Consider the following 14,278-nt stretch of genomic DNA (forward strand, 5'->3'; position numbering starts at 1 on the left):
AAATGTTTGATTCCTCCAGATCATCAGGTCTGTAGTTTTCATTCAATTTTTTTAAAAAGCAGAAACCCGTGTAGTAAATATAAACATACCGTGACTTTCAGTGTTTACCAAGTGGATCATGAGATATTTGGAACTCCAATAGTTTTATACTGCAGAGCTAGGCTTTACTGCGAGAATCAGCAGACAAAAGTGAGGATGATGAAGCTATTCAGCAGTTTCTAACTGAAATGTGAAGGCTGTCTAACTGAGATGATTTGGGTGAATGTTTCTGTACTATTTATTTGTGGTCTGCCTCTTTTCCCTTAGGGCCACATACTGATTCAATGACATGAGTACATCTGTACTACATTGAACAGCAGTTCTGTGTCCCTTTCTAATCCAGCTGCACATCTGCTGCTGATGAGCCAAACAAAGGCATTGCACTTTGCCAAATCTTCTCAACACGGTTCTGCTCTTACAAAGATACCCCAGGGTTAGAAATGTGGCACTAAAATATAACGACCTGTGCCAACCATGTTACCAAGCAAAAAGCTTGAAAAGCCTGAAAGCCGTTTTTTAGGGGAAAAAAAAGAATGAGTAGACTAGACTCTCTGGCTTCCTCCTGTTGGTGATGAATTATTGCAAAGTTCCAAACTGTCATCATTCCTGGATGGAGCTGATGACGGAAGAATGGGGGTGGAGTTGGGGGTCGAATGGAGTTGGGACATTTGGGAGTGGAAGGGTGGGAGCAGGAAGCACGTGTATAAATAGGAGAGAGGAGAGATAAACACCGAGTGGTTAATATCTGATGGAAGCCGAGAAGAAATACTTTTCAAAGCTCATAAATGCTTTTGGTCGTCACTGGTCATGCAGGGTACACAAGAAAATACATATACACACACCTCCCAACTGTAACACCTGAATGAGTTAACTAAACTAAAACTATAGGACTGGGAGTTAGCTTACTTTATTTAAACAAATAAATGTCAATAAAAATTAAATAAATTTCCAGTTTAACTCCTCTTAGTTTATATAAATTGGCATTCATTTGCCTCCCTTTCCTTGGAATTAAACTGATGTAACTTAAAAATATTCAGTAAAAGAACGATTTTATGTCAAACTTGACCTAATGTAAAAAGCATTTACAGCATAAAAGATGCCTCAAGATTGACGTTTCCGGTTGTGACGAGCAGCAGTAGGTCTGACAGGGAAATCGCACACTGTGCACACTGTACCAGACACAATCCTCAGTTTTAAAACACTATATGAACCAAGTTTACAAAATAGACTTATTTTGTAAATGATGGCTCGCCCATAAAAATAAAACGTGTACAGAGGTCGAGCCAACTGTTTTTTTCATAAACTTATATAATACCAGAAATCCTTTTTTTCAACTACAACTATCGCCATCTGGTGGCTTTCAGATAGAAGGTGGATTTAACAAACTTCATGCTAGCTTCATTTTTCTGATCTGGATGCTACGTCCATGTTTTGTACTGTCTATGGTAACAAGACAGTTTTCACACTTGTAGCTCTTCTGACGCACTAACCAATCAATTAAGTTCACTCACAGTGTCACTTCTAATTTAACACAATAGAAAATAAAGCACATTCTGGGCAACTTAACAGTAATGTGACAATCATTAACAAGTTAATATGGCATAACATGCATAACGTGTTAGATAATGTTTCTGCACGTAGACACACATTTTAAAAAGACTAAAATAAATACAGTGAAATGATACTTTTTAAATGTAGCCTATTTATTGTGCAAAATAGTTCAGCCTAATGAAAAATAGTTAGCTATGCTGCAGTGTATGTTGGTTCTGGGGTTGGTTATGCTTTTTGTTTAGAGGAACACGTTTGTTCTTTCTGGTTTCCTCCACTTATACATACACATTCACAAAGATATAAACCTGATCAGGTGAGCTCTCAGGATATTACAGATACTGAAGGGGCAGGATTACTTTTAGCTATTGATTAAAACATTTAAATATATTTTCTTTTTCAGCTGTGTTTGTTGTGAGTAGTGTTCATACACTCTGCAGCTGCCTTTCTTTTGCATATACTATGTATATATTTCAGTTGTTATGATCACTATGTTTCACTGTTGTCTGAAACATTGTTTTGTACACAGTTTGTATGATTCACATTTCGTACACTGTTTCGAAATTAGGCTTATCCTGTTCAAGTCTGCTTTTTTTCCCCACACACATGTTCTTCTTGCTCTGTCTTCCTGCTGTTGCAAAACATTTCATTTCCTGAAAGAGGATGAAATATTAGCTTTTGTTTTTCAGGCCTGTTGACTTTACTGACAGAGTCTTTAGTCACTCAGGTCACAGATTTACGGTTTTCTCGCAGCAGCTGCTAATTGTGTGCTAAAGAAGGTTACATTTACGTCTTTTGACACAGAGTTTTATGAGCTCATGACCTGAGTATTATTTTCATCTGTCTTGAAAATGCATTGTTGACAAATGAGCCCTCTGTTTTCTTTTTCTTTGATAAAACAATGTCCAAGTTTGAAGATATTTGGAGGCGGGTTCCACAGAGGTCAGTGTTTTATTTCACAACCAGCAGTAGCTAAATCAACAGAATGAGTCTATGGCATTGCTGTTTATTAAAGCTATTTTAAATTACACTTGGTAAAAGTTATGCATGCTAATACATTTTAAAATCTGGACAGACCGAGCACAGGGATGATGCCTGGAAACATTTAAATTGTCCTCATGTTTTAACATTTTCTCCAGTCTACAAAATTTGTGATATTTGACAGATATGAAACATGATAGAAAACATATATAGCTGGAGATATTCCATAAATACAGGCGAAATTATAGACTTGAAATTACTCAGTTACCCAGTACGCAGTAATTGCTCACATATCCTCATTGAGAGTTAATTGACCTGTGAGTTAAAACAAACCGTTTAACAACACATTTCTATTAATAGTGTCAAAATAAATAACTCTGCCTGCTGTACCAAAGTAACTACTGTCATATTATACAGTGAAGACTAAAAAGGCAATATTTATATAATATTCCTTCCATTGTTTCTGCACCCAATTTTGTGGTCTGACAAAACATCTTGCATAAATAACGTGAAGCTTCATAAACCGCAGCCCGACCACAGTAATCCAGTGTCAGACTCTTTGGCAGTTTCATCATGTGAGATGCTAATGGTGCTGAGTTCATCTATGTGAGTTATTAGCTCCTTGACATTTCAAGTGCAGTCCCTGAATTGAATGTGAAATATTATCCAGATTTAGAGAAATGTTAATCTCTAGTCTGCGGGACTGTAGCCAGGTGAGCTCTTTAGAGAAATGGCAGCTTAATCCAAACCTTCTCAATCATTCCTTATCTAAGGCTCAAATCTTCCATTTATCACACTGAACTTTTCTTATTTTCCATCATCAGGATACAAACAGAGTTGCTCTTTCCAGGAACTGTGATTACCCCATAAAAAGGCTTTTATTTGTATGTGCTTGGCTGTTTCTGTTAAACTAACCCTACTGATGGCAGTTAGTTAGAAGTTGGACCAGTGTGCCCATGAAGTGATGAGGATCTCCAGGAAGTTTGTTGGTATTTTGCTGATATTAAACCACCATTAAAGTAAACATCTGTTGCAACTGCAGTAATAGAGTAAACAGATATAATCTAGTGTGCACACAGAAGCTCCTCCTGTGTCCACACAGCTTTGAACTCGGTGATCAACAGAAGGTCTTGTTAATGTTTGAGCTCAGTGTCGCTGGCTTGTGACTAGATTCCAGCTGACACTTGTTAGATCTGCTTTAGTCCATTCAGGGATGCTTGTTTCAGAGATTGTTCCCGATTAAGGCTTCAGCCAGACTCAGTTATGTAAAGCGGTAACCAAAAAATGTTGCGGGTTGTCGGTTATGTACGATGCCTTCTTTAAATACCTTCACGAATGAAAACACATGTTTGCTACTTGAGAAAGCTGTGCTGGTGTTAGTTAATGAACCAAAATCTGGTGAGATGTTGACCCAGTTAGGAAACGAGTGCAAACCAAATCAACAAATCTAAGTCACTGCTGGCGCTCATATGGTTAACTCAGTTAAGTACACAGAGGAAGATTTCCATTGGCTGGGTTGCACGCTGTAGTCAGAGCTCTAGTGTTTCAAGGAGACAGAGGGCCATCCCTCTGAGCACAGCTCCAGCCCCTTCATCTGGTTCTATTTAAGGCCCCTTATGCCGACTCTTATGATTGGCGTACACAACCCCCCTACTCTTCCCCCAGTTCCAGCCCCAACTGAAGAGAAGGAGGCTTTTTAGCAGATGGTTTATTTTCCAAGGGAAACCATTTCTTTCTCCCACTCTACTGTCCTGTCCTCAGCTGGCTTTAGCTCACTTTTCTGTCACTTCTACACCTCCTTTTGCTTTCCCGTTGCTGCGAGCCTTTCCACTGTGTTCATGTGTCTATGTGTATCTACTGACTGGGAGTCAGCTTTGTTGGAGAAAACGGATAAAGTCCCTTTAGTAAAACAGAATGGATTTTCTGCACTTGAATGTCTGATCCTTTACTTCTTGGTGGGAGGTTCTTTTTTTCTAGACTGTCTCCTTTGCCCCTGATGTTGGGCTGGAGGGACATGCAGCTCTATGGCTAGACTTTGGGGAAGATGCACTGAACCTCGTGAATATTGTAATTGGCTAAGCTCTACAAACAAAGTGGCCTATGGCACAACGAGTGCCCAACAGTCGTTCTCGTGGACCTATGGCTGGCAGCTGGCTGACAGCATGTTTTTTTCCATCAACCCCAGGTCTGGATGCTTCGGACCCCATGCTTCTGGAACAGTATGTGGTGGTGGCCAATTACGAAAAACAAGAGCCTGCAGAAATCAGTCTTCAAGCAGGCGAGGTGGTCGACGTCATTGAAAAGAGTGAGAGTGGTGAGTAATCAAAACAGATGCACAACAGTATTGAGCAAGAAAAAACAGCACGCATGCTATGTGTATGTAAAACACAAACATTCAGTATTCAGTCATATAGTTCCTCGAACACTCTGCCCTTTTCTGTATCTCAACTCTTTCACCTTCTTTGTCCGAAGCCTGCTAGCTGTTGCTCAGCCCCCATCTGGAGGCTCGCTTTGGCCTGCAGTCAGCCCTGTTTTTTTCCCACTGTTGGTTTAGGCTGAGGGCCAGAATGTTGCCTCTAGCAAGAGGAATGTCTTCCAGACTCATATTAATTATTCCACCTCACTTTAATGGAAAGCCAGCAAGACATGCTGGATTTACAAATGCCAGCTGCAGAGAGTCCTTAGTCAGCTGTTTAACCTCTTGGAAGAGCTAGCAGACAGGGCCAAGATTACAAATTTAGGGTATATGTAATTTAGTTTGACAATACTGAATCTTTAATGCCAACATAAAGCACAGTCTCACGTTAGTCAGTGATTATTCTGTAGTACTCCCAGGACTGTTTTATTGTAGGTGGAAGAAGACAGTAGGACCTAATGAAGTATATAATTTATACATATGAAATGGATTAAAAATAATATCACAAATTTAAACATGTGTCCTAAATATGCTAAAATATCAACGATGCCAGGTCTAAGCACGTGTCTGAATTTGCCACATGAAGCAGAGGAGGGACTGGAGAGAAATAAACCTGGTAACAGGGTCTGACGTCCAGCTTTAATGGTGTGCTGAGACAGTAAAACAGTAATCAGACTCATGTGTTCTTCAGCGGGAGGATGGCAAAAGAGAGATGGAGGAGGAAATAGTGAAGGGAAGGCAACTGGATTTAGGTTCCACTGTGGGTGTGATTGCCACAGTGGCCTTAAGGAAAAAGGTCCACAGAGTAGGATCACTTTGAAGTGTCATGTGTCCTGCCTTTGGGTTCATGTATTTGTTTTCATTCTCTGCTCCGGTAGGATTTCAACCCAATGGGGAGCCACAGTGAGGCGGATATTCCAACACCTTGAAGTCCTTTTATTGGGGGCCTTATACGAGTGCTTTCCTCCATGAATTTCAAGTGCATGGTCCTGTTTTTATTATGGGCCCCTTCACTTTTGTCTTTCAGCTGACCACTGTGCACTGTTGATCCATGTGAAACTCATGCACATCTCATTGCAGATTTATGATTTCCAGGTTTCTGTGTTATTGCTCTAACTTTGTTTCATGTTATTATTGCTTTGCTTGCCTCTCATCTCTGAAGCAGGCTATATTTTGCTGCCACTTTCACTTCAGCTCATTCATTCATCTCTGGTTAGATGGATTTCTTATGAGTTTCTAGAAAGCAAAATAGTAGACGGCAGGCTTTTGAAAACACATCTGAAGGCTATTTGACAGTTTTATTATACACTGACACTTCCACAGAGATCACAGAAGTAAGTATAACCCGCGTTCCTTACAATTTGCTGTGGAGACTGTTTCCAGCAGCACTGCTAACGTTTAAGCTGAAATATCAACACCTTTCCAGTGGAAGCTGGCTAACTCTGCTCCATTTGGCTGGGTGACATCACTCTGTGTCCCTCTGCCAGCACTAACAAGACCAGGTGTGTGCTAAGAAGATTTCAGAGTTCATTTGATTTAGCATCCATTCCCTCGCAGTATAAGTACAAACCCTTTAATAGCTTCTGACAGATTGATCTGTGTATTACAGCTCTATGTAGTGAATTTGCTGAGTTAGAGGTACTAAAAGTGTCTGGTGTATTTGTTATGATAAAAGGGCTGTATGGATTTTCAATCTGGGCAGATTTAAAGCCGCATGAGTCCCCCTGTAGAGTCTTGGATGCAGTGAGTAGAAAACTTTGCCATCTAATTTTATATCAGCATCTAAAGGTGCAACAGCATGAGCTTATAATAGAGCCAGATCTAGAAATGGAAAAGTGCAGCTTTGTATTGTTTCTGCCATTCACCCAGTAACGTCAACCAAAGTCCTGCTGTTAAAGCTACTGCACCATAGACATTGGCTGTGACTCTTGCCCAGTGCAGTTATCGACTTTCCCTTACCTTGGATTAGATAATGTATGCCTCTGACGGGGCACTGAATCTAGGTCAGCCCTATAAGTGAGCTCCGCTTTCTCCACTTTTCCAACCTGCTATCCCAAGCCGAGCAAGTATTTTCCGTCGCCCTGGCTTGATGATATAGTTTGTGTTGTGGTCGTTGTTTCAGTTGGTACAGTAGTTTATACTGTCGGCTGTTTTTTGGGGTGTTTGAGGTGGGTGCAGTGTGTGGTAAATCAGCAAGGTGGCCCACTGATTCAGTTCTCTTGAATAATACTATTTACTAACACAGATGCAGGAAAACAAAAGCTTTCTTAGAAAATGATTGTTAAAGTTTAATAATTTTTTGTCCTCACTCTTTGTGCAGCTATTTTATTTGTCTTTTTTATGAGAGTTTGCCAGGGGGAGATGCTGGCTCAGGAGAAGAGAATAGTGCAGGGAGAAACTCGGAGAGAAAATGGAAAAAGCAATTTCCTGCCAAAGTTAGTGGTTCAGAGAGGTTGGTTCATTATAATGGCTTAATGGATCCTCCAGGATGCCTCCTCAGTTTACACTATATTGGAGAGATGTTAACCAAAGCTAAGCTAGCAGGCTTGTTGGTCAGTTCAGTTGCTCTGTATTCAGCGGTTTAAACTTTGCCTTTTAAAGGGCAACGTAGGAAAGGAAAAATAATTTGCAGACGCTTCTGGAAATATCATAATTATTGTGCTAAGCGTGTTGCCCTCAGTTCTGTGTTGACAATTTCTCTATGTGGATACCATCAGCTTTTAACGTCTCTCTTCTAAGGGTAGATTAGCATTTGTGAATTACGGTTTGCCACATGAACTCCAGGAATGTCTGTCTGCTGTGAAAAGATTGACTTACAACATCCCTCCATCTCCCCAAAGACCCCCTGGCACCACCTATGTACAGTATGTTTTGTGTCTCTGCTGCTTCACCGGGCTTATATAGGCAGGGCGGGGTTAGAGGAATTTCAGACAAAACCTTAACTTTCACTTACAAGACAAGACATTTTTTTCCAAAAGTCACTTGTTGGCAAGAATGATTCAAAGTTTGACAAAGCTTCACAGAGAGACTGGAAAGTGACAGGGGTATTCCTGCAGGTGATGTTTGATGGCTTCACTGAAAGCCCACAAAGGCTGAACACACAGATTAAACAGGTCTGGCCCTCAGCGTGGCATGATAGATGGGCAGGATGTCTGCTCAACCTTCACATGGAAAAAATGTATTAATACAATACTGTCTGTCCTTCCTGTCTTTAGGCTGGAAGTAAGCTGATCTCAGGGTAAACCTCAGCAGGGACTCAGTGTTCAGATCAGCTAAATCTCCTTTATCTGGAGTTGACTCAAGAAACAGAGAGCAATCTGCAAAATTATACAAGGCCAACCCTCCAGGTTCACATTAATAATTCACCTTACATCTGTCCAGTACCAGCCATTTCATTTTCTACAAATTCACTTTTCCAAGTTTGTGTGTTTTTCTGTCTGACCAGATGCAGCTTTCTGTACCATCTTTACAATGTCACTATACAATTTCACTACACTGTGTTTATGTGCTAAAAGAGAAATCATATCCTTCCTCGTTACTAAAACAGATTCTGAAGTATGATTTTACTAACCCAGAGTATAACAACCATGGCCATTTGTCTTCAGAAAAACAACTGTAATCTCCACATTTAGACTTTTTTCTTTTCATCACTTTTTGTTTAACTAATTCTCTTAGCATTTGTCACTGAGCTGATCAGTTCTGAAAGTCATTATTAGTTAATATAGGACATCATCTAGTCTACAGTTCAGGGGCACTTTTCTTTGTTTCGTAATGCTGTAAATTCTTTCACTGAAGACTATCTCCTGTGCTTTCTCTCTGTCTTTGGAGTTTTCCAGTTTTAATACTATAAATAGCAAATGTGTTTTGTGTTTCCTTTTTGCTTAAATAAGCAAGTTCTTCCATAAAAAAAAAACACCAAAAGAAAAAAAAGAAATCTGGTCAGCAGCATTTGTTTCCACAACTATGTCAGTCTGCTGTCGCCTAAAACCCTCAGAACTAGTTTTCAGCCTTATCTCCTTACCTGCTTTAATTGACATTTTATGCCTGTGATTAAATCTGTTAATTTGTTGTAATTTAACATAGAGTAATACACCAATTCATGATTTTTCCACTTAACTGAATTAGATGTGAAAGCTAACACCAGTTTAGTTTAGTATTACACAATATCTTCAGACGTTTATTTCCCCTATCCCAACTTTCTTGGAAGGTCAGTGTTGACCTGCTGCTAATCCTCAAACTCCAAGTTTCCCAATTTGGTATGTGCAGTTTCAGCAGGAACATGTTTCCTTGTGCAAGAGAGGAAAAACACTATAATTCAAGTCAATGAACCACCAAAGACATTATACAGAAAACTCGCCAACTGTTAAATGTCTTTTTTAAGCCGAAGTTGCAGCAGCAGATGGAAGACACATTATGCACTCAGAGCAATCCTCATCCTTCACATTCTTTCAGCCCAGTGTAGGAAGTAAAAATGACCATCTTTAGAAATTAACCTTAGCCTATATTTTCAGATAGCATTATTTCCTTGCATCTTGTCACAGAGGCATATGGGGATAAAAAACAGGCATTGTGATGGTATTTAAGTTACAGTAATGGCTCTAATAATAGTGTACAGAAATCTATGTCTGGAGCCAAAAAGGTATGTCTCCCTCTCACTTAAGAATTGACCATTGAGTTAAACCAGCATTTTAAGGGGTGGGTTCAGGCACTCAAGGACTGCTGTGTCTCCCAACTCGTGGAGAAAAGAGAGCACACAAGCTGTGGGTTACAGCTTCGTTCAGACCATGAGGGGATCCTTTCAGAGACTGGGAGGGAGTGAAGGTTGTTCCCTAGGTCAGCATTAGCTCTTAAAAGTCGTTTTGTGCCATTTCTTGCCCCTCACCCCTCCTTGTACCAGAGCCACCGAGGTAATTGAAATCCAGTGTTTTATGAAAACTGGAAGTGTGTGTATTGGGCTGGATGCCTTTCCCTTGTGCTTTGATACATGATCTACTGTTAATAAATACAGAAGCTGGAAATGAATGGGGTTTTCTCCTGCTTTACTCAACAGTGGTGTCGAGTATCTGCAGGACTGCTGAGCTCCTGCATTCCTCATCATTTCGGGCCATGAAAAAAAAACAAAAAACGACTCATGCTGCTGAGTCTGTGTTTCACATGTTCATGGAAGATGTGGTCGAACTCTTTTGTGAGGAGTTATTCCACTGCACAAAACTGTGGATTTCATCTTTAATCAAGTCGAGCCTGCTTAAGTTAATGATACATTTTTGCGGATATCTGGTCATTAACAAGTGTGTCAGTCACACTGTATTAAACATGCCAATGCTAAGGAATCAAACTTGATTGATTGCATTCATAGATTGTAGCGTTGTTTTATGGGTTTTTCCTGTACCTTAGGAAAAGAGCAAAGTTCCATAAATCTAGTTACTTTGTTGCAGCTGCGAATCTGTTGTTGATTACAGTAAAAATGAAGCATGGCTCTTAAAACTGATAGAGTTTCCAGATGGTAGATACTGTATGAGAGAGAAAGAGCTTAGAAATACTGTCTGTGCTTATTGTATGTCTACATTGTGCATCTGCTCTTGAAGGGGTATAATATATACTGTAGGTTAAGTGAGACTATGAAGACAGCCTGGAAGGAGCATCTGTTTACAGCTATTTTCATCTTGAATTTCTGTATTTATATAAAATAATCTAACTTAAATTAATGAGACATCATCTTTATCTTACATTTTTTAATGTATTGTTTAAAGTTAAAAGAATGTGCCCCCTTTAAAAATTGTTTATTTAGTTATTGTTGGCGATGAGGAAGTTGATACCACTCTCATCCATGTCTGTTCAGTGTTAATCTACAATGAGTACCAGGTTAGCTTATGTTAGCACAGTGACTGGAAATGGAAAAACAGATAGCTGGTTTTGTCCAGCTGTAAAAAAAAGTCCAACTACCAGCACCTGTATATTTAACGTTAGTCCTACTGTGTTCAATCCTTACCAAAACTAAAATGTAAACATAAAAAAGTAACAAATGCATAGAAATGCAGATTCCAGGAAATAAAAAGATTTTTTGCTAGGTCTTTACTGCTACCGCTTTTAGTTGCTAGTTGTTTTGGGGTCTTTCAGTTTTGTCTTCAGTAACTGCCGTGCTGGGTTGAGATCAGATGACTGACGGACATTGAAAAATATCAAGTTTCTTTGCCTTGTGAAACTCTTTGGTTGCTTTTGCAGTATAGTTTTGGGTCATTAACCATTTGAGTAGCATGTGTAGCCACTGTAGTATATCAGATCTTCAGTCAATAATAGTGACGCGGTTCCACTGGGGGCTGCAAAGTGCCCATGCCGTAACCTTGCCTCCACCATGTTTAATAGGGGATGCGTCATGCTTTGGATCGTGAGCTGTTTCAAGCCTTCAGCTTACATTTCTCTTCCAATTATTCTATTACGTTAATCATGGTCCATCAGTCCAGAGATGTTTTCTGGCGATGTCTGATCTGGCCGACTTGTACTTGAGGGTAACTATGGTTTGCACCTTGTTGTAAACACTTTGCAGTTACATTCATGAAATGTCTCTTGATTGAGTATTCTTGACTTGGTTTTATGTTGTGACGTTGCTTTTATTAACCATGAAAATGTGATCATGCACTTTGTTGGCCAGTGTTGCTGAGTTTTTTAAGGAATGTATCAGATTGTTGATTTAACCACCACTACATTTTTGCCATTTTTCTTGTAGACTTTTTTGTAGCCTAATGATGGTCTCCCTCACTTGCACACACATCTCTTTGGGACTCATTTGTTATGAAATAGCAATGGAGTAGGGCTTGCCTGCTTGGGGGGGCAGCGGTCCTAGTATGATAGTGAAAAAAGGCAAAACTACAAAAGCTCTCTTTGTCCAAAAAAAATATTAAGCTAACTGTAGGTAGGTTTCGGTGCAGCTTGTCAGGATTTGTCAACCAGCACAAACCAACTGCTGTCTTTAGCTTTATATGTGAAAGACAGAATTTGGGTATTTTAGACTGTCTAAATTAGATCATTGTTTTTGTTCAAACAAGGCCATTATTGGCACCAAGCAGACATTTAACTTGATATGAGCAGTCTTATTTATACCTCAGCAGGCTGCTGCGGGAAAAAAACTTTATTACAACTTGTTCTCTCCGTAACATTCAGTTTTTCTTGGTCCTTGTAGTAAAATACAATACTGTAGTTAAGACAAACCGTTCAGTTTCCATCCTTCCGAGGCTGTGACATTTGAGGTTGATGTCTGTGGTCACGATCCTATGGTGCGATGATGTTATATGAGATTCCCACTAGAGTCTTGTGGTTTTAGCTATTGTCTTATGCAAACGCTGACCCTAAAATGGTGGTGGTGGGTTACAGAACTCAAATCTGCTCAAACGCTTTAAAACCTTTTTGATTTACTCTGGATGTTGACTAAATTGCTATAATCGTATTATTGAATAATGTTTAGCAAAGTGTATTGCAAGTCAGCATTTGGACATATTTGTTTTTTTTGTTTGTGGTTGAAACTTTGCAGTAGCTTTCCAGGGTTTTTAGCTTTTTATAGCAAGGCATAGAGACATGGAGGCAGGTTGTTATGCAGACCGATCAAAAAAAAACCAAGAGATAATGATACACAAGATGCACAGATGAAAACAAAGGTGTTGCTTTGCAATGTAAGTCTGAGCTCTGTGCCGTGGCAGCCTAGACAGTGGGTGGATCAGAATCTGACACATGCACATGCACATGCAAGTGTACCTGTCCAAACCCTCACATAGAAGTTTCCAGACACAAGAGGTATGCTTCTTTCATGTATTTCTTCCACATCTGTACAGATAATTAGAAGTGAAGAAGACAATGCGTGTTACTCTTTTATGAATCTTATTTCTGTTTCTGCAATTTCACTTTTAAACAACTGAGTCTTATCCTTAACTTTCTCATTGTTCAACTTCACAGTCTGTAATTAAAATCACTGTAGTCTGAGAATTTAGTTCCCGAGGGTTCTAGGTCATACAGGGGTAAAATGAAGGTCAACATATTCAGAAAACCACGTAAACTTACCAGTATGATTTCATCGAAATCTTAGTCACCATGTAATTCTGCAAGATTGCTGTCTTGGCAGCGGGAGACTCACAAAACAGCTGCTTCTTTTGTAATGACCTCAGTAAAAGGTTTATGTCACTGGGAAGAGTGTACAAATGATAACCCTGTCAAATATGATGTTGATATTATCCAAAATCTAAGAATCAAATTCACCTCCCAGCCCTATGGAAAAAAAATAGTCCAGAGGAATTATCATAAGATGACACACATGTATCAATTATAGGTGGGTTTCATTTTTAAATCTAATAGAGTTTTTTCACCACATGGTTCCTGACAGCTGTATTTGTGTAATTTTGTGTTGCCTATACACAAATGCTACGGAGCAGTGAATGAGTGCATGCGATGAAAGATGTGGAGCAGTTTTTTCTTTCCCCACATTTCGTATAATTGCAAGCTCTCTGATATAAACCTGCCAAGGCCAGGAAATCAGCACTTACGTAATGTGTGTTTTCATTTTAAGGTTACTTTTATTGCTGCCTTTGAGGTTCAGTGAACTCCGCCTAAGCACCTGCCATGTAAAGGGATGGTTGAAAAATACAGACAAAGCCACCCAAGCCATCAGTAACAATGTGTATTCACTCAGGTCGTTTAAACTGACGCCGTGTCTTTGCACCATATTTAGATTCAGACTTGCAGCCCAACGGCCACATTTAAAGTACATTCACACACTTTATCCTTGTGGGTGCTTTTGTTGCTGTCAGTTGTCACTTCCCTAAAGTGAACCTGATATTTCTCCCCAGCTGCAAAGTAAGTGTGAACATGGCAGTTTGCAAATGTAAAGATTTTTTTCGTCCTTTGAGTAGATTATAGAGATTTTTCTCCTGCCAAGCTGACCTTTCTGTATAATGGTTGATTTAGTTTAATGTGCAATTCATGTAATTGATCTTGCCCTTCCCTGTTCATTAAACTTGGCACATCAGACTTATTTAAATGCTTTCAGTGACTTAATGAAGTATTGCAACATTTTCCTGTCATTATTTTGACACTAATTACAGTGAAATCCGCAGTTATGTTTAAAATACGGTAGAAATTTGTGATCTTCTAACAAGCTTTCAACTCCACAAAATAGGATCAACATATTAAGTCCATCTCAATGTTGTAGATGCCACTTTGTGCTTTTTTGTGGTTTGCTTTCTCAGCCTGATTTATTGACATGGGGTTTTTGCTCAAGCCAAAGCTTTGGTGAGCACATTACATGGATTG

At 39.5% G+C, this 14,278-nt stretch overlaps 1 protein-coding gene across 2 annotated transcripts in view; it reads left to right on the forward strand.

Moving 5' to 3' along the window:
• sh3pxd2ab (SH3 and PX domains 2Ab) overlaps positions 1 to 14,278 on the forward strand; it is a 60,140-nt gene that overhangs the window by 32,503 nt on the left and 13,359 nt on the right. For both annotated transcript variants that reach the window (XM_005914137.2, XM_005914138.2), the window contains exon 7: positions 4,754 to 4,882. In XM_005914137.2, coding sequence (XP_005914199.1) covers positions 4,754 to 4,882 — 129 coding nt within the window. The remainder of the gene's footprint in view (positions 1 to 4,753; positions 4,883 to 14,278) is intronic.

Source organism: Haplochromis burtoni, unplaced genomic scaffold (assembly GCF_018398535.1).
Source record: "Haplochromis burtoni strain Fernald_Lab_line unplaced genomic scaffold, NCSU_Asbu1 Contig_7, whole genome shotgun sequence".
Taxonomy (NCBI): Eukaryota; Metazoa; Chordata; class Actinopteri; order Cichliformes; family Cichlidae; genus Haplochromis; species Haplochromis burtoni.